Source organism: Mauremys reevesii, linkage group 1, assembly GCF_016161935.1.
Source record: "Mauremys reevesii isolate NIE-2019 linkage group 1, ASM1616193v1, whole genome shotgun sequence".
Lineage (NCBI taxonomy): Eukaryota > Metazoa > Chordata > Testudines > Geoemydidae > Mauremys > Mauremys reevesii.
In genome coordinates this window covers 276,468,415-276,492,381 of record NC_052623.1, presented here as the reverse complement: position 1 = coordinate 276,492,381, position 23,967 = coordinate 276,468,415, and the positions used below count along the sequence as shown (strand labels likewise).

General features: G+C 38.5%; 1 protein-coding gene across 5 annotated transcripts in view; it reads left to right on the top strand.

The window, feature by feature from the left end:
• The window catches only part of APAF1 (apoptotic peptidase activating factor 1), an 85,974-nt gene that overhangs the window by 30,363 nt on the left and 31,644 nt on the right, over positions 1 to 23,967 (top strand). For 4 of the 5 annotated variants that reach the window (XM_039494958.1, XM_039494950.1, XM_039494967.1 and 1 more), the window contains 8 exons: positions 430 to 561; positions 3,584 to 3,697; positions 4,373 to 4,557; positions 6,315 to 6,441; positions 9,938 to 10,063; positions 11,000 to 11,131; positions 13,185 to 13,310; positions 18,373 to 18,534. In XM_039494958.1, the coding sequence (XP_039350892.1) occupies positions 430 to 561; positions 3,584 to 3,697; positions 4,373 to 4,557; positions 6,315 to 6,441; positions 9,938 to 10,063; positions 11,000 to 11,131; positions 13,185 to 13,310; positions 18,373 to 18,534 (1,104 nt within the window). Of the gene's footprint in view, positions 1 to 429; positions 562 to 3,583; positions 3,698 to 4,372; positions 4,558 to 6,314; positions 6,442 to 9,937; positions 10,064 to 10,999; positions 11,132 to 13,184; positions 13,311 to 18,372; positions 18,535 to 23,967 lie in introns of those variants that run through there. The other variant, XM_039494987.1, reaches the window with a different exon arrangement.

Genomic DNA, 23,967 nt, shown 5'->3' with positions numbered 1-23,967 from the left:
AATGCTCACAATGGTCATGTACTGCACTACAAAAGCAAATAGATGACTCCTTTTGTGCATATAGAATGTGAGCTCCTAAGGTCATAGAATGATTTTATTTTGTAAATTGCTTTATACATTTACAATGTTCAACGAATATGGTGTGATGGAAATCCCAAAGTTTTGGGAAACTTTAGTGAAAATATGATCCTGACCTAGACATGGGACTACCCTAAAGATATTGTGGAAAAATTTTGCAGGAGAAAAATTAACCTTTCAGATTGTTTAGTGAACGTAGATGCTTATTTCGCTTTTTATAGAGATGGTAATTAAAATTTTGAGTTTGTTCATTCAATAAAATATTTTGAAACCAAAAACCAATAGAAATATTTTAGCCCAGGATTAGATAATAGTATTAATTGAAAATGTTGTTGCTATTCATTGTTGCAGGAGCTGCATAAAAAGATAGTAAATCAGTACAAGAAACATTATAAACTACATATACCTACTCCAGCTCAAGAGGACTGTATGTACTGGTATAACTTTCTAGCATACCACATGGCTAGTGCCAACATGCAGAATGTAAGTTCAGGCTCATGTACTTTCTTTCTCCTTTCTCCCACAACCACGTATTCTCTCCCTATATAACTATTTCCTACAAAAGTCTCTTTCTCAGTGTTGGAAACTCCTGTGATTTCATTGCAAGTCTTTTAATATTTGGTGTGGTGTTGGTTGATTTTTGTTGGCTTTGTTTGTTGTTTTGTTGTGTTCCACGAAAACAAAGCCCCAGCTCTTAGAATCAGGTGGTTATGCCAAAATCTTTGTTCATTTAAAAAAGTAACTTTCTAGCTTTCTCATAATAGCAGAGAAAAGCTTAATAACATGAACCGTAAAGGCTCAAAAATGAAGGAAATTGAAAAGAACCCCAACTTTTTGTTGTTTTAAAATTTCATGATTTTTGGGAGCCTAATGTGACAGAGGACAATATTGTGGACAAACTTTAATTAATTAAGTTAAATCTCATTGAATTAAGATTAATGTTGTTGTAGTTCATTGTATTAAAAATGCAGGTGTTTGTATTGTCAGATTATATGCAACTTCTCTAGGAGGAGTGGGTATGCTAATGTAATTCCTTTGGTTATCATCACTTTGAAGCCACCCACTGGAGAGGTTTGAAAATTCTAGTTCAAACTGGATTCTCCAGGGAGCCACAGAGAGAGAGAGAGAGAGAATTTTTGGATAAAATAGCCTGGTTTCAAACAGACTCAGGGCCTTCTTCTTGATCCAGCAAACGGACAGGACCTCTGGTCCACCAGAGGGTCCCAATCCTTAGGGAAGGATTGGAAGGACTTGGCCTACTGGCTGGGTCTGTTATGAACTTGTGACCACAGAAGAAACTCCTTTGTGGGTTGTAAGGATTAATCACCTGACAGAGCCCATGTTGGAGTTGGGGTGATCTCTGGTAAGCTTATTAGCATGCGTGTAGTTTCACTTATGGTTTTAATGTTTTTTCTGTACTTACTGCCTTTGCCCCAGGAATAAATAGAAAGAGCTATGTGGTAACTTATAACTCTTGGCAATCACTCTGTTATTACTCTCTGAAGAGAAAGTAAGCAAGCCTACTTAGGCAGAGTCCCTTTCTGAGAATAATACAATAAAGGCAGAGAACTGTGCAGCCTGGAATTACCCTGGTCAGAAGGGAGAGAGATGCAGGTCTCCACCCAAGAGAGGCAACAGCTGGGGAGCTTGAAGCCAGAGAGTGCATGCCCTTTGATGAATCACTGAGGTGAAATACCGGTGCAAATGTCCTGAACTGGGACACCTACCTCGTGATTTTTAAATACTTTGGATTCGCCATACTGCTGCTTTCTTACATTACAAGTAGCTTTTTTGGGGTAGGGAGAAATCCTTAGGGAGGGGAAATAGTTTAGATTAGCTATCTCATCAGATTTAATTTTTGCTCTCACCATAGTTTTGTTATATATTGTATGTGAGCCATTCTGTGGATGTGGAATTGGGGCGGGGGGACTGTCTACATAGATGCCTTCATCTATCTTACTTATTGGGTTTTGTATTCTGTTAACACTGGTCAAAAAGAGAAAATTTGTCATTTAATTTTGTTTTCTTCCTATTTGTATTTTTTTCAAAATATGAAAAATTTCAGTTAGATCTATAATTGTTTTCATAAAGTGTCCCCTTCCATTTTTGATCCATCATCAGCTTCTCCCATTTTTTGGTTTTTGAGTTTTGAACTTTTGTCAGTTTCAAAATTAGAAATGTTTCTATCAGGTTTTATGTTTCTAATTATTTTTATTATGTAAGACAATTTGTTTGCAGGGTCCTTATTCGTGTTGTATCCTCTTGAAACTCCATTTGTGCTAAAGCAAAAAAATAAAAATAAAAAAAAATTGTAGGTTTTTGTTTTGTTTTGTTTTTTAAATTGTAAACTTTGAAGCATAGGGTTGTCTTTCATTTCTACAGCACTTAGCAGACTGGTGCTACCAGTCTGCTAACAAAAATAATCTGGTAGGGTAAATTGGGGACACTTGGAAAAAGATTACTAAGAGATTAAATCCAAAAAAGTAACAGCTGGTCAGCCATATGTAATTTACATAAAATATAATTTTCTTCACTTTTCATTTGTATTTTTTGTAATGTATGGTGGTAATGGAACATTTCTTTAATATATTAAAGATCTGTTACTTGTTGGCTAGGACGCATTCAAAACAAATGTCCTGTGTCCATATCTGGAATACAAGGCATTCAGATTCTTCAAAGAAGTGGTTAGGGTTTTCATCTCATTTACTTTATAGAATATTTCCCTTCCCCTCCTCCCTCACTATTATAAATATTTCACTGCTTAGAAGTGGCGGTAACACTTGCTACTATAGGGGTGCATTAAAGTCTGTCAACCAATTTTTCAAGTTATAAACTTTTTCTCTGCTAAAATAGAGCTAATTAGTTTTATATAGTGTGGTGCTCTTAGGTAATCAGGTTAATGCACAATAGAGGTGATGTTAGAAACAGCTTCATCCTTTTACTAGACAGAATTTATTCCATCCATTCTGGTTGTTTTACCCTGAAACTGCTTTAAAGTTTGGCAATGGCAGCTTCATGCATAGTAGTTATACTTTTGATTTTTGTCAGGACTGTGAAAGCTTTAAAAAGTCTTCTTTGTCAATCTTTGTAGGACATTCTGTTGGATTATATTCTTGTTCTTGACCATTTAACTAAAACTAATAATTGGAAGTTTATCCTGCCTCTCTTTCCATATGTCACAATACTAAGTAACTTCAGGCTCTGGCTGAGGATCTCTTTCTGGATCTTACATAGCTGTCTCTGGCTCTCTCCTTTAAGTGTGCGTAATTGATGAGGCCTGTTCTTAAACTTTGTCAGTAATAAATTTTAGATTTTATGGCTTCCTTTAATATGTTGTTTTTTCCCGCCTTTGATGTCCATCTGTTGTCAAACTTTAAGCTTTGAAGCCTTAGAGGGATGTTGATTTTTATTGTACACATTTAAAAAAATGCTAGACACAACAATTTTATATATGCAATGACTTTTTTCCTTATACATATTTGTTAAACTTTTTTTTTCCTTACAGGAACTTTGTGCTCTCATGTTTTCTCTAGATTGGATAAAAGCAAAAACAGAGTTGGTAGGGCCTGCCCATTTGATTCATGAATATGTAGAATATAGCCATATATTGGATCAGAAGGTATGTTACTTTAAGATAAATGACTAATAGTCTCTAACCATACCTTGTTTTTCTGTTTGATTTCAGGTTATTAAAAATAATTAATTGGTTAGAGGCCAAAGGAAAGAGTGGTGAACTATGGAGTTGCCTTACAGTAAAGCCTGTAGTTTGGGGAAGAAAAAATAAATTCTTGGACATTAATATGTACATGAGTAACAGACCACAAAGTCATATATTAACTAAAAATAGAGCATGTATATATTCAATGTGAAGACTGAACATAAATAAATAATAACTTGTATAGAGTTGTAAAAATGTTGAATAATTTTAATTTAGTAAGAAGTAACACTGTGGTAGGGTTCCTGTAGTCCCCACATCCTATTGGGACAGATTCTGTCACCCTTACTCTGTGAAATAACTGGTTGCCTTTAAGAGAGCTGCTTTGGGATTAAGAGACTACTCAGGGTGAGTAAAAGTGATGGTATCTGGCCCATTATTTTGGGAGAAACAATGTAATACGTCGGTTACTTGTAAATATTCCATTTTATTAAATCTGTTTACTCCAGGACTAAATATAAACTGCACTTCTGAAAGATTAGAATTATTATGCAAGATGCAAAAATATGAATAATATGTTTGAAAAATGTCCGTGTCCAGTTTTGGCTATATTATCAAACATACCTGTTTTGTTCACAGGATAGCATAGTACGTGAAAACTTTCAGGAATTTCTGTCTTTAAATGGACACCTTCTTGGAAGACGGCCATTTCCTAACATCATACAGTTAGGGCTGTGTCAACCAGAGATTTCAGAAGTGTATCAACAAGCCAAACTGCAAGCTCAGCAAGAACTTGTTAAAGGAGCATTTTACCTGGAATGGATGTAAGTAGTTGCAAACCATCTTGATACACTGGTTTCTTGCATACAGGGAAACTAAACAGCTCTTCTGAAAACTATTTTCTATGTACAATTAATCCACAAACATTTTTAGAGAGCATTATGATTTTTATAAGAAAAAGAAATGCAGCTATTTGAGGAATTGTAAATCTAAAAATTATATCAAAAAGGCCTTAAAGATAATATGGCAGATTAATTCAATTGGGGTAGGTGGTGGTAGTTGTTTTTTACTTCTATACCTAAACTGTACACTGCCAGGTTTGGTTCTTAATGCTGAAAACAGTAATTCATGTAGGTATAGAAAGAAACAATAAGAAGATAGGTAATTACAGATGTCATGATTTTATAGGGACAGTCCCAATTTTGGGGTCTTTTTTTTATATAAACTCCTATTACCCCCCCACCCCCATCCCGATTTTTCTCATTTGCTGTCTGATCACCCTAATACAGATAGATATAGATATAGATATATAATGTAACATGTATGGAGATAAGTTTGGGAAGGAAGGTGGGATTTGAACACCTGTAGAAGACGACAATGGGAGGGATTGCAAATGCTTTGAAAGATAGGATTAAAGTTCAAAAAGATCTGGACAAACTGGAGAAATGGTCTGAAGTAAATAGGCTGACATTCAATAAGGACAAATGCAAAGTACTCCACTTAGGAAGGAACATTGAGTTGCACACATACAAAATGGGAAATGACTGCCTAGGAAGGAGTACTGTGGAAAGGGATCTGGGGGTTATAGTGGATCACAAGCTAAATGAGAATCAACAGTGTAATATTTGCCAAAAAAAAAAAAAAAAAAGTGAACGTCATTCTGGGATGTATTAGCAGGAGTGTTGTAAGCAAGACACAAGAAGTAATTCTTCTACTCTATTCAGCGCTAAGATCTCAACTGGAGTATTTTGTCCAGTTCTGGGTGCCATATTTCAGTAAAGATTTGGACAAATTGGAGAAAGTCCAGAGGAGAGCAACAAAAATGATTAAAGGTCTATAAAACATCACCTAGAAGAAAGAAAAATTGAAAAAAGTTGGATTTTTTTTTAACCTGGAAGACTGAGGGGGGACATAACTGTTTTCAAGTTAATAAGAGGTCGTTACAAGGAGGAGGGAAAAAAATTGTTGTTCTTAACCTTTGAGGATAGAACAAGAAGTAATGGGCTTAAATTGCAGCAAGGGACGCTTAGGTTGGACATTAGGAAAAACTTCCTAATTGTCAGGGTAGTTGAGCACTGGAATGAATTGCTTAGGTTGTGGAATATCAGTCATTGGAGTTTTTTAAGAATAAGTTAGACAAACAGTAGTCAGGAATGGTCTAGTTAGTACTTAGTCCTGCCTAAGTCCTGAGTGCAGGGGACTGGACTAAATGACCTATTGAGGTCCCTTCCAGTCCTACACTTCTGTGATTCTGTACTTGTCCTAAATATGCTTTTGGAAGGAAAGTGCTCTACTAGTGAGCAACAAGTTTGCATGTCGGTGATTGTTAACTCTTCATACAAAAATTATCCCACTTTTGGATGATAAGATCGTATAGCTATCCGAGCCCTTATAGTGCATGTGGAAGATTGCAATATGTGTTACTCTTATGCCCTGAAATCTGGAAGACAAAAGTGAAAGATATTAAAGTGCTCTTCAAAACATAAATGTACAGGCATTTTTTGTGTGGATTAGATTTAAATAAGAAACCTCCCATATTAGTATTTTTCTTAAATCATTGACTATTATTTCTGTGTTGTAGAAATAAAAAATCCATGAAGAACCTCTCCCGTTTGGTTGTCCGTCCCCATACAGATGCAGTTTACCATGCCTGCTTTTCCAAGGATGGACAGAGAATAGCTTCTTGTGGTGCTGATAAAACCTTACAGGTAAAATACATAAATGTAAACAAAACTAAAATATATAAGACAATCCAGACAAAATAGTACTTAAGTTTTTCTATTTTTGTTTTACTATACAAGGATGCCAAGAAACTAGAGTACTTCAGAGGGAAATAATTAAAAAAGATATAGACAAGTGTGCTTTGGGAGGAGGGATAGCGCAGTGGTTTGAGCATTGGCCTGCTAAACCCAGGGTTGTGAGTTCAATCCTTGAGAAAGCCACTTAGGGATCTGAGGCAAAAATTGGTCCTGCTAGTGAAGGCAGGGGGCTGGACTTGATGACCCTTCAAGGTCCCTTCCAGTTCTAGGAGATTGGAATATCTCCAATTATTACTTTATTACTTTTGCCTAAATTATTTTAACTGTATAACTTATATTGTCATCTTTTTATTCAGAAGGATACAGGATTATACGGTTCAAGGGTTTATATCCCCTAAATGCATCTATAGCCAGTGTAATACAGAGATGTCTATACTAGATTGTCTGTTTGTTTTTCTTTAAGTACACTCCTGGATCATGATGCCTAAGGGCACGTCTGCAATACAGCGTCTGTAGCAGCACAGGTGCTGCAGCTGTGCCTCTGTAGTAAAGATGCTTCCACCATCAAAGGACAGGATTTTTCCATTGATGTATTTAATCCACCTCCCCGAGAGGCAGTAGCTAGGCTGATGGAAGAATTATTCCATCAACCTAGCCACGGCTACACAGAGGGTTAGGTCCACCTAACTATGGTGGTCAGGGGATTAAATTTTTCACAGCCCTGAGTGACGTAGTGGTGGAATTATTATTATTAATAATAATAGCAATTATTAATATGAAATCACCAGGCACTAATGTAACCATAAATTCCTTTAAGTCCAAAGGTCACATGGTATTTTATGCAATTGCTCTAAAAGTAGCTAACAGCCTCAAAATAAGTCATCACTGTATCCAACACAGTAACAAAGTATTCATAAGCATGTGGTCAGTATGCTGACAAATAGGCCAGACCTAGGGAGAACCATCTCATCCTGGTGTGCTCCAGCATGATCAGGCATGGTCTGACAGAGAACCTTAAAATTAATAACCCTGATTTTGACCCAGACAGATTCTGTTTTGTCCATGCTATTCGCATGTCTTTACAGTTTACTGCTTCGTTGACGTACAATGCTACCCCACCACCTTTACTTTTATTTTCATCTCTTCTAAACAGTGCATACACTTCAATACCTATTTTCCAGTCCTGAGTGCTATTCCACCAGGTTTCTGTAATCCCTATAATAACTGTTTTGACCTGCACCTGCAGTTCTAGTTCCTCTATTTTTTTGCCCAGACTTGCTGCATTTGTGTGCAAGCATTCTAGTTTCCCTCAGACCTCATCCAGTTTTCTAGCTTGTGGTGTTCCCTTAATCCTTGCTATATCTTCCATTAGCTGATTTTCCAGCTCCTGTGTTTTGAAGGCAGGCATGGAGATTTCACATGTCTTTCCCAGCCTTCTCCCCTCATCTCATAGTTTAAAGCCCTTTTCAGTCATGCCAGCCTTGAGCCCAGAACATTAATATCTCAGATACTCAAGTGGAGTCCATCAATTGAGAACAGTCTTTTTATAAATGCCTTCCAGTGATCGATCATCCCATAACCTTCCTCCTAGCCCCAGTCCTTGTCCCATCTGTTGATCTTGATTATCTTGTTACACCTTCGCTCTCCTTCTCTAGGAACTGGAGTTATTCTGCTGAAAATCAACTGAGTTTCCGCTTCTTTAAGTGCCTTACCCAGTCAAGCGTAGTCTTCCTTGATCCGTTCCAATGGGTATCTAGCAGTGTCATTTGTCCTGACATGCAGCACAATCAGTGGATTTTTTTTCCCACTCACATCAGGATCTTCCTCAGCCTCACGTCCACATCTTGTATCCTTGCTCCTGAGAGACAGCACACTCTTCTGTTCTCTGGATCTGGTCTGGTCACAGAGCTATTGTTTCTTCTGAGTGGAGTCCCACATGACATAGACCTGTCTCTTCTTGGTGTTGGCATGAATCTGTTTTATGTTCTCTCTGTCGTCTGTGCATCATCCTTATTTTTCCTTAGGTTCCAGTCCCTGGCTATCTCATTCCTCTCTTCAGCATCTTTTTCTTGTTTCTTGTCCTTGTCCCCCCCGTGTAGTGGAGGAAAAATTTAGCTGTGTATGGAATGAAATAGCCTTTGAAAGGGAATTTGCCTAAATTTTGCTGATAATTATTCTATTCCTTGTTAAATAATTCTACAGAAAAGTTTTTTTTTTTTAAATTGGAAATACACTACTATTCAGGTACCCCCACCACAACCAAACCTAAAGATCTTGTCTGAAACCAAAATAGGGTGGTCCTTAGATTTGGGAAATCCAAATTTTCAGAATTTATTACAAATTCTGATTTCCTTGCACCTTAAACATAATATTCATGATTAGGTTATGTTTTAAAATCTGTTTAATTTTCATTCTTATTCCCTTTCAACTCAACAAGAAAGAGAAAATGTAGAAAAAACAAATTTAAATTACCTTGGTCCTGCTTCAGTTGGCATCTCAAGATCCGCTTGAACAATTTTTTGTTGAGGATCAATAACTCTGAGTAGGGAAGTTTAGTCTAGATTAAGCAAGGGTTCTGCATTATCATAAAAGTAAATATGAGAATTTTTGGCAAGATGATGGAAGTATATGGTTTCTTTTCCCCCCACTTCTTCCCATTCTGAGTCAGGGAAACTCAGGAATGAAAGATTTTGTTGTAGGGTCTTCCTCAATAAGACTTTGAAGTGTCTTCCCTTCTTCCTCAAAATCATTAATATACCAAGTAATCTGATTCTTCTCATCTGTTGTCATAGAATTCCTCATTTTAATGTAGACTCCAGGAAACTGTTATCTACATGGAGGATGAAAGGAAAAATATTAATATATAAAATATTTTTGTCTTTGGGATTTAAAATTAAAATATGAGTACTACTACTTGACAGCCAAGTGATTGCGTCCTTTATACATTCAAAATTGTATACACTAAATAGTGAAGAACCTGAATAGAAACACAATTGTACCCAAAGACAAATTTATGTTCCTATTTTTCTAATTTGTCCGTCACCACACACACAATCTTCCCATCACTGTTTTGTTTTTCATCTCAAGTGTAAATTGTAACCTTTGACAATATATTTAAGAATAATTATCACTCTCCCCCAGATTTCACTTTCAGCCATTCAGGGACATTCTTATTGTTCTTGTGATCTCTGATCTGAGCTCCAACTTTGTAAAGAATGGATATTTAAAATTCTGGGCACACATTCTATGAGCTTATAAACATTTTCAAGGTAAAAAAAAATTTAGCATGAACCATTTGGCAATTTTCCCTTTAATATTATAAGGAACTCTTGAAATAAGAAAATTGAGAACATATACTGCATGAGGCATAAAATTGGTATTTTGAAATTAGCTCAGAGTACATTAGGCATAAGATTTCAGTGTTTGTTATACTCTGCTTATGTAGGTGTTCAAAGCGAAAAGTGGAGAGAAGCTTTTGGAAATAAAGGCTCATGATGATGAAGTACTTTGTTGCGCTTTCTCTGCAGATGACAGATTTGTAGCAACTTGTTCAGTGGATAAAAAAGTTAAGGTAAGGCAATGGTGGTGAGCATTTTTCCTCTGAGTAGAATAAGTAGTTCTGTTTCTAAACTTGAACCAATTTAAACTGAGCCAATTTTAAGATCTTTTGTTTATGTATACCTTATGCGGAGAACAAGTATTATAGGTACTGTTTTTCAACTTGAAAATATTTTAAGAGACATCCTTTTATTTTAGATGTGCATAATGTAAAGCATAGTTTTGTATAAAGCATAATTTACTATCATATTCTCTTATAAGATGATTCTTCAGTCTGGCTGGAGCATAATAATTGTGTGTGTAAACAGAATCATTACAACATGAGTGACATCAGTATCATAATAGCTTCCTTCATGCTTGTTGCCAGTATTGTTTCACTTGCTTCTGTTTGTCTTGTTTGGTTTTTGAGGCTGCTTCTGTATATTTCTTTAGTATTGTAGTGAGTTCATATATGAATCTCAAATCTTTTACTCAAGAATTTTTTCTAATATCACCTCAGTTTTTCAAATGTTTCAACAAGGTGCAGGCCTGTCCATTTTAGTAATACCCAAAGACTATATTTTGGCAAGAGTGAATTTATGTGAAAAGATACTTCCAAGCATCTTATTGTGATCACATTTTTAGTAAAAACTTGTCTGACCACTGTTATTTTTAAAAGCATCCTCTATTTTCCACTCTTAACCACAAATTGTTATAACTTGTCCATAACAATATTTTTCTTTTTTTCATTTCAATTTCACATTTTACCCTTCTTTCAAATATTACTGGGAGAAATACTGTTAAATAGTTACAAACTTATGAGAAAAGTGCATTTAATTTATATTAAATGTTCCAGCAAAGTTGTGTAAAAAAAATAAAAATAAAAATCACACACTGTTGTTTTTAATAACTGTATAGAATATATTTCAAACAGGTTTTTCGGTTGTTTGTTTAAATCAATTCTGTTTAGATCTGGAACTCAAGAACAGGTCAGCTTGTACAGGTATACGAAGAACATGGAGAACAGGTCAACTGCTGCCAGTTTAATAACACAAATGATCAACTTCTCTTAGCCACCTGCTCAAATGATACTTACATCAAAGTAAGTAGGAAATGCTGAGATTATTTTATGTTGCTTACTATTAAAAATGAAGTGTACATTTTATAAATACCATAAAACAAGTTCCTTGACTCAAAAAGCTGACTATGTAAGTTATTAGATAAGACAAACATATGACACGACACATGACAACAATGCAGGTAAGGAAGAATATAGTGATAATTCATCAGAAGGTAGGTAGAATTCTTAGAAGTGGGTTTTTACAGGGGCTAGCAAGAAGGTGGAGTGGCACTTAGCTGAAGAGATCAAGGATGCTGCCCCAGCAGTAAGGGACAGTATGCTAGAAGGTATGAAGGTGAGAGTTTGGGAAAAGGCTAATGGAAAAGATTGGTGATGAACTAGTGATAAGAGCAGAAAGTTTGGAGAAAAAGATTATGTATGATCTTCAAAATCCTGATCCTTGCCTAGATGTCAGAGGGTACAAAAAGCTATTGAAAGACTCAAGAAGGAAGAGGGTTATGCTGAAGTAGCAAGAGAAATAGATGTTTTTAGCAACTGCATTTTGGAATGATTGGGAGCAGTGGGTGGAAGAAGTGAATAGGAAAAAATCAGAAAGGAAAACTGTAGTAATTAAGGCAAAAATGACCAATGCGTGGAAGATTTTAGCAATTGGGCTGGATTATAACTATAATAAAGAGAGGAACAAAATGACATAAGAAACTGGAAATGAGAAGGAGATGGACGAATCAAATGGCACCTGGGTGGCAGAAAATAAGAATCGATAGTAAATTGTAGTTGTTGACAGAGATGAGAGGCAGATGACAAAGATTAGAAGAGATTCAGTTTTGGAGAGACTGCACTTGGACATCCTAGAGGATATATCTGAGAGGACTATTGAGAGTTGGGACAGGCTGCAGTGACAGATTTAGATGTTTCCTCTATAAAAGTAGTAAAAACCATGGGAATAGATGAGGTGTTAGGATAGTGGACAAGATTTTCATGTGATTAGTGACTTTGTATGCCTCAATTTTTGAGACACCTTAAAGGGACCTGATTTTTCAAAAAGTGCTCAGCACATGCCCATCCATTTAAAAATTCAGGCCCCTTTAAGGTATCTCAAATTGTGCACCCAAAATCACCAAGTCACTCTTAAGAAGAGCCGCTAAAGCAGGGGTTCTCAAATTGGGGCTCGGGACCCCACAGGGGGATTACATGGGGGGGTCACAAGCTGTCAGCCTCCACCCCAAACCCTACTTTGCCTCCAGCATTTATAATGGTGTTAAATATATTAAAAAAGTGTTTTTAATTAGGGGTCGCACTCAGAGGCTTGCTATGTAAAAGGGGTCACCAGTACAAAAGTTTGAGAACCACTGTGCTAAAGGTAATGCTGAAAGGCCACTTAGGATGAGACTCGAGAGAGATCATAGATTCAGAGAAATGAGGAGAGTGTGATCAAAAAGTTCAGAAGTCAGCAGACAAAGAAATATTATAGTGTCCTTTTGATTTAGTTAGCAGGTCATTAGTGACCTTGGAGTAAGGGTGGATTCAGTGGAGTACATTAATAGGATGTATGACTATTTGAGGGGATCAGAGAGAGTTTAGGAATTGTTAGTAAACTTCTCCTGAACTTGGAAGACAAGAGGAAGATAAGATAAAAGGGAGGTAGTTTGAGAAGCATTGAGATCAAGGCAAACTTTCCATACCCTTCTCTCTCCCTCCTTCCCTCCCTCCCTCAAGGGCCTTGTCTTCATTAGGGGAAAAAAAGGCATGTTCTTAGTTTGAGTAAGTTAATTCAAGTGAATTAAAAACTTGAGGTAAATCCTAGTGAAGACGGGCAATTTTTAGTTTTTACATGAATTGGTAGGTCAAGGTAAGACATTTGAAAATCTCAGTCTAAAAATTTAGGTAACTTAATAAATGAGTGTTGCCACTGGCTTCCCTGTGTTGCTGTGAATATGAAGAAAAATCTGAATTAAAGCTTTTCTTCTGTTTTTGAATGTGGATTCCTGGTTTTGGTAGGAAAGTTTTTGATATTCTTAGCTTTAGATTGTTTTTTGGTTAAACAGCAGTTGTGTTGTGTTTACCTTTTATGCAGCTTTGGGATTTGAACAAAAAGTATTGTCGAAATACAATGTTTGGTCACTTAAATTCTGTCAGCCACTGCAGATTTTCACCAGATGACAAATATGTGGCTAGTTGCTCATCAGATGGAACATTAAAGGTATGCTTTGTAAATAACCTGTCTGTTTTTTATAATGGAAATTTATATTATTGGCTTATATAACATATTTTGCATTTTAATACTGCCTTGTATTCAAGAATCTCAAAGTCTTTTACAAATGGTAATGAATTAAGCCTAGTATTTTCACTGTGAGGTAGCTGAGTGGCATTCCTATTTTAAAGATGAGAAACCAAGGCTCAGAAGTTAAATGACTCATTAAATGAATAATTCTGTGTCATAGATGGAAATAGAACCCAGGGTCTTTTTTACTCCTTTATCTTCACCATCCTTCCAGTCATGTAACTTTTCTAATTGAGCGAATGATTTTTGGGATACATTTTAAAATCATATGTGCATAATAGAAGATTTAGATTGATTGGAAAGGAGATCTGGCATATAAAATATATCTTCAATATGATAGTCAGGAATGACTAACGTATTCTTGAATTTAATGTAATTTTACACAAACGAGCTCAAGCAGAAGTTTGGGGTGGGGGTTGGGGTTGGTTAGGGTAGCTCTTTTCCCCTATACTGTAATGTTTTCTTCTTTTACAAAGGGAGGTATAGTTGCCAATTACAACCTAAAGCTTGTACCATTTTAGAATCACTGTTCAAAGAAGCTTTTATCTTGCCATAAGAGAAGCTAAATCAGGAATGTTAAAGAGCTGCTAGTGCTATTACAACTGCTGTTAAAAAATGAAAGTTAAAAGTGGTTTAGTTTGGTTTTGGTGAATGGATCACTGAGATCTGGGGACTGAGCTTGAAAATTTTACCGGAATCCTTTTTAGCTGGTGGGTTTAAATACTGTCTAGAGACTGATTGTCTGTATCCTCCTTAGCTGGGTCCAGGTACAATATCCTGGCCAGAAACCCAGAATTCTCCCTGATTGGAAGCAGTCCCACCATAAAACAGTCCCCATCTTTCATGTCAGCTTTGGCTTGTGGTTACTTGGCGCTCTTCCCAAACCTAGGCAGCTGGGAAGAAGTGAAGGCTTTGCTTACTTACTTCTTGCCCTTTTCTCCCAGCTGTTAGGGAAAAATTGTTGCTGTTTCTTGTCTTTCTCCCACATCTTTCCTTTTTCTGTTCTACCACTGTGCCAGCTGAGAGGAGATTTAGCTTTTCTCTTGTCTCCACCCTTTGCTGCTGTGATTGGGGCAGGATCCCTTGATGCTTCTGTGCTACTTGTATGCTTCTGTGGGAACAAAGAACAATCACTTTGGATAGCTGCTCAGAGAAAATATACAAAGAAGCCAGCCAGGTGGGCATTGTTAATTCTCTAGCATGCTTCAGGGAAGCAGGACATTTAAAAGCAAAATACTCACAAAGAATGAGTGCCAGCAAACTATTCCAACATCAACTCATTCAGTGCAAGTTTACATACATAATTCTTTTAGTATCTCATTTTGGTACACCAGTCCCCCTTGTGCTGAGCTTCTTATACAACATAAAGTTAAACTGTCCTGCTGCAGACAGATCTAATTTGAGTTTCATATAGTCTATCTTGAGAGCAGTTTAATCAAGGTCACTCTTCAGAATAATAATTTCAGTACAATAAACTACCCTTGAAAAACGTGCCTAGTTTACTAGGACTCCATTTATATCCAGTATGTATTTTTTGATATGGACAAATATTCATTCTAACCATTTTAAGAAATTTCAGTCTTTATTTTTGAATTCTTGCATTTACAATGAAGCACTTGGTATGCTGTGACATAAACTTTAGTTTCAATATATTTTCTTTTAAGACTCCAGTGCTGGAGAACAATTTGTTTACTTTCATCTATCATTCATCTTTCTGGTGAGGGAAGTTCAAATTCTACACCTTAACCTGTGAATATTCAGCCTGTGATTTCACTTCCTGAAAGCACATAGCAGAAGATGATGTGAAAGCCACATCTTTTACTGCATCAGAAAAATCAGTCTAGCCTTTTTCTTTTAGTTAATACTGTTCAGCATTGTCTGCTATTTGTGCAATTGCATGCTCAGAAGTGGAGGATCCCTTTTTGCTAGTGCTCTACTTCAGTACAGTCAAGGTTAAAGTCACCTATATGTGTACAGTAACTCCTCACTTAACATTGTAGTTATGTTCTTGAAAAATGCAACTTTATGCAAAATGATGTTAAGCAAATGCAATTTCCCGATAAGAATTAATGTAAATGAAGGGGTTAGGTTCCAGTGAATTTTTTTCTCCAGACAAAACACATTATATACATATACAGTATACGTTTTAAACAGTTTAATATTGTACACTGCGATGAATGATTGTGAAATTTGGTTGAGGTGGTGGAGTAAGAGGGTGGAATATTTCCCAGGGAATGCCTTGCTGCTAAATTATGAACTAGCACTTGGCTGAGCCCTCAAGGGTTAACACGCTGTTGTTAATGTAGCCTCACACTCTACAAGGCAGCGTGGACTGAGGCAGGAGGGAGGAAACACAATAGATGCTGGGCAGTAGCTGCAAACAGTTCCTTGCAAAAACTGAACATGATGATGAGCCCATGCTATCCAGATGGAGCGCACCACTCTCTCCTCCTGACAGCACATACAGGGCTGCACAGGTGCTGACTTTCCAAAGTGCTGGGGGTGGGGAGAGAGAGAGAGTGATGTGCATTGCCCCTTTAAGTACGGTAACCCTACTTCAAGTATGTTGCCCTTTTAAGCAGATCAGCCAGTTCAGACAGGAAGCAATAGCTTCCAGCAAGCTCCCTCCTTTCTGTCCCTGAGCCCCGTTCCTCTCCTCTGCTTTGTGGAGAGGGGGTACGGGGAGGGGGGGCAGGAGCAGGGGGACATCCTGATATCAGCAAACCCCACCCCCCCAAGCAAGTAAGAAGCTCCCAGTAGCAGCTCCAAGGCAGAGAGCAGGGCAGGAGCAGCACATCGGTGGGTGGAGGGACAGCTGAACTGCTGCTGGACAGCTGCTGAGCCATATACTTTACAGGGAACTTAGGAGAGCTGCTTGCTCCCAGCCCCCTCTGGTTCTAATCCCCATGAGGAGGGGCTGCTCTTCCAGAGAATCCTGCAAGCAGTGGACAAAGGAGGCAGCTATCAAAGGACGTTATAAGGGAGCACTGCACAACTTTAAAGGAGCTTGTTCCCTAATAGATCAGCAATGTAACAACGAAACAACGTTAACCGGGACAATGTTAAGTGAGGAGTTACTGTAACTACTCTGGGGTGGAGGATTATTTGGGTTTATTGTTCTACAGGTAAAGTTAATTTGAGTTTTTGCAAATAAAAATCTCACTTCCATCACAGGACTTAGGTGACTACTACTGTTATGTTTCAGAATGCTTGCTCTGTTAGTCTGTATCAGCAAAAACTTCAAAAACAGACTCCAACGAGAAACTGCAGAACTGGAATTAATTTGCAAACTGGACACCATCAAATTAGGCCTGAATAAAGACTGGGAGTGGATGGGTCATTACAAAAACTAATTTCCCCATACTAATTTCCCCCTATTGTTACTCACACCTTCTTGTCAACTGTTTGAAATAGGCCCCTTCATTACCACTACAAAATGATTTTTCCTCCCTTGCTACTGTTAATTGTCTCATTAGCACTGATTCCCGCCCCCCTCTCCCCCCCAGCTTGGTAAGGCAACTCCCATCTTTTCACGTACTGTGTATATATACCTGCTACTGTATTTTCCACCTCATGCAACTGGTGAAGTGGGTTTTAGCCCACGAAAGCTTATGCCCAAATAAATTTGTTAGTCTCTAAGGTTCCACAAGGACTCCTTGTTATTTTTACTACTGTTATATTATTACTTAAATTATGTCTAGATTTGTGTGTGCTTTATTTCTATTTTGGGGCTCATTGTTGATGATAAATAATCTCATTTAGCCATAAAGGGAAATCTAAAATAACTTTTGTAAAAAAGAAAAAAGTTGATCACAAAGTTTGTCTGTGATGTTTAATAAACTACCATTCACTAATAGTTTCTGCTAGTGACCATCTCAACAAAAGTTGGACAAATGTCAGGTAAAGAAGGGAGTCTGATAGTACATCTGGTTGGTAGTATTTTAGGATAAAGTGAAGAGGGTTACCATAGGCAATTGTATTTTCTTGGTTTCAAAAAGTCAGTAGTAGCTGGCCTATAGTTTTACTATGGCCTCAGTGCTTCCCACTGAAGGGATTGTGTAGATAGTTTAAAAAAATAGATTGATAGGAAAATAAATAAATATATAAATATGCAAACAGATACAGAAGTGTAATATTTGAATATGGAAATTTTGTTGGAAAAATTGCAACTAAGTCCCTGTGGAATGTGTAAAATATGTTTATGTAGACATTCAGTACAAAGTTTTTTTTCAATTTCCAAACTGGAAATTTCTTCAAAACATTGTAATTTAATACAAAATAGTCTTGTACATAACAGCATATATATTAAACATCATGCTTACAGGAACGGATGTTGTGCTGTTTTTACTTTGTGGTATGCATATGAAAAACTACAATAAACGTAATCCATAAAAGAAAACATTCTTTCTGTTAGGGATTATAAAATAGTCTTGCATTTTAAACCCAGAAATGTTAGGTTTTTCTCTGAAATATGTTTATAATAACTTTGAGGGAAAACTGCTTTATGCAATTTTAATATTTAATAGATAAACATAACCTATAACTAAATGCATTTCATAAGCAACAAAGATTAAAGTGTATTATGGTATGTTTCCCCATGTCTTTTTTTGGTGGGGAAGGGCAGGTGAGGTAGGGCATATAAGATCTTTTAATCTTTCCGTAAAGGTCAACAATAATTTTGTTGCTCTTTTCTGAACTTCCCCCAATTTTGCAATACCTTTCTGATAAAGAAATGCCCAGAACTGAGTATGCATTCAAGTGCAATCTCAACACAGCAGTGTAGAGGGGCTATCTTCTTTTCGCTCTGACCTGTTTGCATACATGAATGTACAGTAACATTCCAGTTGATCTGGAAAATTAAATTAAAAATATTGTATGTGCTTTTGAATAACCTAATCAGTACTGCAATCAGTTAATGCTAATTTCTGTCATTTACACTAATTGATTTTTAAGGCTGATTTTAATGTATTTGTTCTTGAAGCTTTGGGAAGTGTGTTCAGCAAATGAACTGAAAACTATTGATATAAAAGACTTCTTCAGAAATGCAGATGAACACAAGGATGATGTGGAAGTGTTAGTGAAGTGTTGCACCTGGTCAGCAAATTGTGCTACAATAATGGTGGCAGCCAAAAATCGGCTTTTAGTAAGTACTTCATAATATCAAACTCTTATTTCTTCCTGTGGTCTGTTTTTGTTTTACCTTAGTCAAATTTAAAAAATGCTTTGTTGCCAAAATGTGTGTGGTTTTTTGGTACAAATTGTTAGTGGAGGATAGCAGGAACATTTTATAGTATAAGGGGAAAAAATGTTTGAATTATGCTTGTTCCTACAGTGCAACTGTCCTGGAGATCAAGATTCACTAGTTTAGATATGTGTGGGGGAGAGAGGTATGAGCAGCTATGACTAGCCTCTTCTTCATATTCGGAGGTAGCACTTAACAAAGTGGGGTGTGAAAAACTAGCTAGGAGCAGACAGTGCAGATGATGTATAAAATAAAATCTGTAGGCCTTATAGCAATATATGGCAAGAGTCCAGGGATTTTCCTAAAGGAGGAGCCAACTTACAAAGTTTGGGAAATGCTGTTCTAAGGATTGGTGGTAAGAACTACACTAATGGCTGGAAGACATGGAATGAAGTATAGTGTACTAAGGAGGGGAAGCAATTCTGACTTTCAAATTTATAAAACAGCTTATTCAGAAATTGTATGGAGCTTTATAAATTAACCTGAAAATTAAAACTGCTTGGTGAAAATTATGTTCGTAGTTAGGTCAGTAATCCTCACTAAAGCCATTGGTATTGTTCAGATGTAATCAATGGCAGTGTGTGGCCCACAGTATTCCGCTAATATCAAACAAAAGGTTCTTTTGTTTTGAGAAAAGTGGAATAATATGTTTATACTGCAGGTTGCTGTGTTCTTTAAGATTCTGAACTACATTTTCATAAGTGCTGAGCACCTGCAGCTCCTGTTAAGGTGTGTGTTCAGCACCTCTAGAAATCAGGTTCTGGATCTACAAAGCGTGCAGTATTGCAAACCTCAAAAGTTTAAAAAAAAAAAAAATCAGACCCGACCCAAAATAGTGAATTAAAAAAATTAAACCATGTGTTTTTTTGTCTGCTTTCTGATTTTTGATCTTTTACCCACCTCCAGTGTGTGTGTGTGTAAAAAGTATTGCAAACTTTCAAAAACTTGTAGTGAGTAAGGCGGTTTTGGCCCCTGCTGCAGGAGTTCTCATGCGAGGACATAACCAAGATCAAGCCCTCATTGTGTCTGTACAATGCATAGCACGTGGTAAGAGAATTCCCTACCATGAAGATCTTAATCTAGTCTCAGAACATAGTGGTGAGTTTGACAGCAGAGCTGAAACTGGGACTTGAAAACTCTTCTAATATAGGGTCTGCTGAACTTCCATTATATGGGAACAACTTTTAATCCCTGCTGACGTAGGAAGGATTCAGACTGGTAATCTAAAAGTGAAAAGTGCTGTAGCTCATTAGCAGTGCCCTAAGGCCTTTGAGAACAAGACTTGTTTTCTGGAAAGATAAACTTATTAAATCAAATTCTGTCCTTTCTGGGTTTCACAAATTCAGGGTCCGCCCCTCTCTGAAGACACAGGCAAAATCTCTCACACATTACACTACATCTCAAACATTCCGTCTGCCACATCCTGTTCTTACAAATTCCAAGGCCAGAAGGGACCATTTGATTATCTAGTCTGACCTGAATAACATGGGTCATAGAACTTCTCCAAAATATTTCTCAGAACATATAGTTTAGAAAAACATCCAATCTTGATTTAAAAATGGTCAGTGATGTGAATCTACCATGCCCCTTGGTAAATTGTTCCAATGGTTAATTACTATAACTATTTAACATACATGCTTTATTTCTAGTCAGAATTTGTCTAGCTTCAGCTTCCAGCCATTGAATGGTGTTTTATCTTTCCTTGCTAAATTAAAGAGCCCATTATTAAATATTTGTTCCCTATGTAGATACTTATAGACTATAATCACCCTGTAACCTTCTTTGTTAAGCTCAAAGAATTCAGTCACTGTGAGGCATGTTTTCTAATCCATTAATCGTTCTTATGGCTCTTCTCTGAACCCTCTCCAATTTATCAACATCCGTCTTAGAAGGACAGCTTCCATTAACCGAAATACCAACACTAAAACTACAGCACTAAGACAACTACTAACACAGAATCCAAATTCCTTTTTAAATATAATATTTTGCAATATAAATTATGCCAACAATTACTGCAGAGACTTTATACTAACTTGCATACTTCCCCGCCCACCCCTCCAAACTGCACACTGATATCAGCAGGGTTTGAACTCCTAATTTTCAGATTTGTTGCAGAGACCTGTTCCACTTTAGCCATTGGAGTAACTGGTGAGAGAGAAAGCATGCCGATATGTGGACCAGCCCACAAAGGGGGACGCAACACACTGCCAAAGGGTTGCATAATATTTGTGCAACACAGAGTGCTGGGAATCAGAGTTCTTGATTTTTCTTTCTAGCTCTGGAAGCAGATTGTGTTCTAGGGTTACAGACAGCATAGCCAACATCCTTGCTTAGGTCTTTTGTAAGGACTGAATCCAGGACTTCTGGATGAGTATCTTCTGTTTGAGCTCTGGGGACTGTGGAGAGACACCAGCATAGTTTAGAGAGCCCTAGAGGTTTATGTTACAGGAGCCTCCCTGGGCATTTGAAAAGCTGCCCCTCCTTTGAGTCTTTTGTGGTAGCTGCAGTGGAGGGAAGCAAAGCAGCTAATTGCATGTAAAACTAGTTTGAAAGTCCTGATGTCAACAGCAGGAGAAGGGAAGCCCTAACCCTGCACAAGCTTACTCCTCCTTCATGGCCCCTTTGAATAATCTGTGGAGGAGCAACAGCAGGCCAGGTCCTCTTTGTGCGTGCACAGAGGGAGTTGCAGATGGATGAAAGTGGCCAGCAGGCTGTAGGTGTGACACCCTGCAACTAGTGGGTATAGAGACACATAGATAACATTGTAAATGTGCTCCATGAAGGGAAAGGTATAGCTGTGTTTGTGAACTACTAAATTATGGTAGCCTGTTTAAAGACATTTGAGGGAAGCTAGAAACGATGTCAAACCATTGTGGATTGAGTCAGGAGATGATTCAAAGTCTAAGTTTGCCATTATGTGATAATTAGTATTATAATTAGTATTATAAAGTATCAGAGGGGTAGACGTGTTAGTCTGGATCTGTAAAAAGTATTATAATCTCAGTTTTTTTCAGGCTTTTACAGTTGAGTTATTAAAGTAGCTCAGGATTAAAAATTGGTGTAGGATTAGCCTTCTGTTTGTTAGAGTTTTGATAAAGCATTCAGCCTTTGAGTTGTGGTATGCAGAAATAAGATACTTTCAGGATTAGTTGTACAACTAAAAAATGGCTTTATTTAATAAATAGTATATAATGGACTACTTACCAGATTTAATTTAATAATAATTGGTGATTTGAAAAAATGAAATGACTGAGGAAAAGTTAGTTTTACAGCATGTTGACTATAGTTGATGGAGCCAGTACTAATGCAAAATTGTTTCCTTTAAGAATTGGCTGCATAATACAAATATTTAAAAAAAAAATTTCATTTACAGTGTTCTAAGAGTACCTATAAAGCCATTGTAGCATGTTTTGAGGTAAAAATACTGTATATTTTTAATATTCTGGGGGAATTCTGTGCAACTGCACATGTGCAGAATTCATATCCCCTGCAGATATTTTTGCTTCCCGGCCACAAGAGCAGTCATGCGCCTGTCCCCAGCAGTGTGGGCAGCCAGTGGAGAGGTAAATCATTTCAGGGGATAGGGATGCCCTGGCTGGTGGCTCCTACCCTGCGCCTGGCTCAGCTGCTAGTCTCTGCTGAGCTGGGGGAGGACAGGAGTTGCTCTTCCCCTGCAAGGAGCAACCCCATCCCCAGAATCCTTACTCTGCTGCAGGAAGCTCTGCAGCCCCTCCACCCCCCACTTCCTGCCCCATTGCTCCTCAGCCATGGGGGGAGGGGTTACTGTACAGGGAGTTGCTCCCATGTCCGCCACTTTCTGGTCCGCCCAACTCCCATGTTCTGGATGCCCCCATACATAGACACCCCTCCTCCCCCGCACCTAAATGGCACTGCTGAGCCTCCCGCACCTGAACCCCCACCCCGCTGAGCCTTAGCCCCATGCACCCGCAGCCCCATGCACCCAGACCACCCCAATGAGTCCCCCCACACTGAGACCCATTGAAACCCAAACAGCTGCCCCCAGACATCCACCCTACCAAGGCCCAATCTCCCAGCATCTGGAATCCCCCCCACTAAACCCTCCCATGCGCTCCCCCTGCCGAGCCCCATCCTCCCCTGCTGAGGGCCAACCACCATCAACTGGACCCCCCCAGAGTCCCATTGATTGCCCCTGCACCAAAATGCTCCAATGAGCCCGTACATCCAGATTTCCCCCCCACACACACACTTGGACCCTCCCCCCCCCGGCCCACTGAGCTGCCCGCACCTAGCTGCCCTGCACAGAACCCTCTCACCCCACACCTGGATCCCCCAACACTAAGCCCTTCCACACTTGGATCCTGCTGGGCTGAGCCTGCGTGCCCACACCTGTTGCGCGTGGTGCAGAGAGACAGGGCCCTGGGATGTTTCTGGGGAGGCCCGGCCCTTTTGCTGTGTCAGGTCAGGTGCAGCCTCACCAAGTCTGTGTCCTGGGTGAAGGAGGGGGGCTGCAAGGTGATCTCCCACTGTGTGTAGCCAGTGGCCTATGCTCTTCACTGCCATGCTGGAGCCTCCACATTTATTTATTGACAAATAAAATTTGCAGAATTTTAAAATATTGTGCACATAATTTTTTTATTTTTTTTTTGGTGCAGAATTCCGTCAGGAATAATTTTGTATTAAAGTGTGTATTTAAATATATACTTGGATGATATAAGGCAGGGGTCGGCAACCTTTCAGAAGTGGTGTGCCAAGTCTTCACTTATTCACTTTAACTTAAGGTTTTGCATGCCGGTAATACATTTTAATGTTTTTTAGAAGGTTTCTCTCTATAAGCCTATATTATATAACTAAACTATTATTGTATGTAAAGTAAACAAGGTTTTCAAAATGCTTAATTTAAAATTAAATTAAAATGCTGATATTACACCGCCGGCCCACTCAGCCCGCTGCCGGCCTGCGGTTCCATTCACCTAATTTGGCAGCAGGCTGAGCGGGGCCTGCGGGACCCCGACTGATAAGGGGCCAGCAGCCAGGACCTCAGACTGGCAGCGGGCTGAGTGGGGCCGGGACCCCAGACCAGGGGTGCAGGTGCAAATGTGGGGGGTGGGTGCAGGAGCTCAGGGTGGGGTGGGGATGTGGAGGGGTGCAAGAGTCAGGGCATGGGGTGTGGGGCTGAGTATGTGGGGGTGCAGGAGTCAGAACGGAGGCTGGAGGTGTGTGACGGTGTGCAGGAGTCATGGTGTGGGCTGGCTGGGTATGTGTGGGGGGTGCAGGAGTTAGGGCTGGGTGTGTGGGGGGGGTGCAGGAGTCAGGACAGAGGGCTGGCTGGGTGTGTGGGGGGTGCAGGGGTCA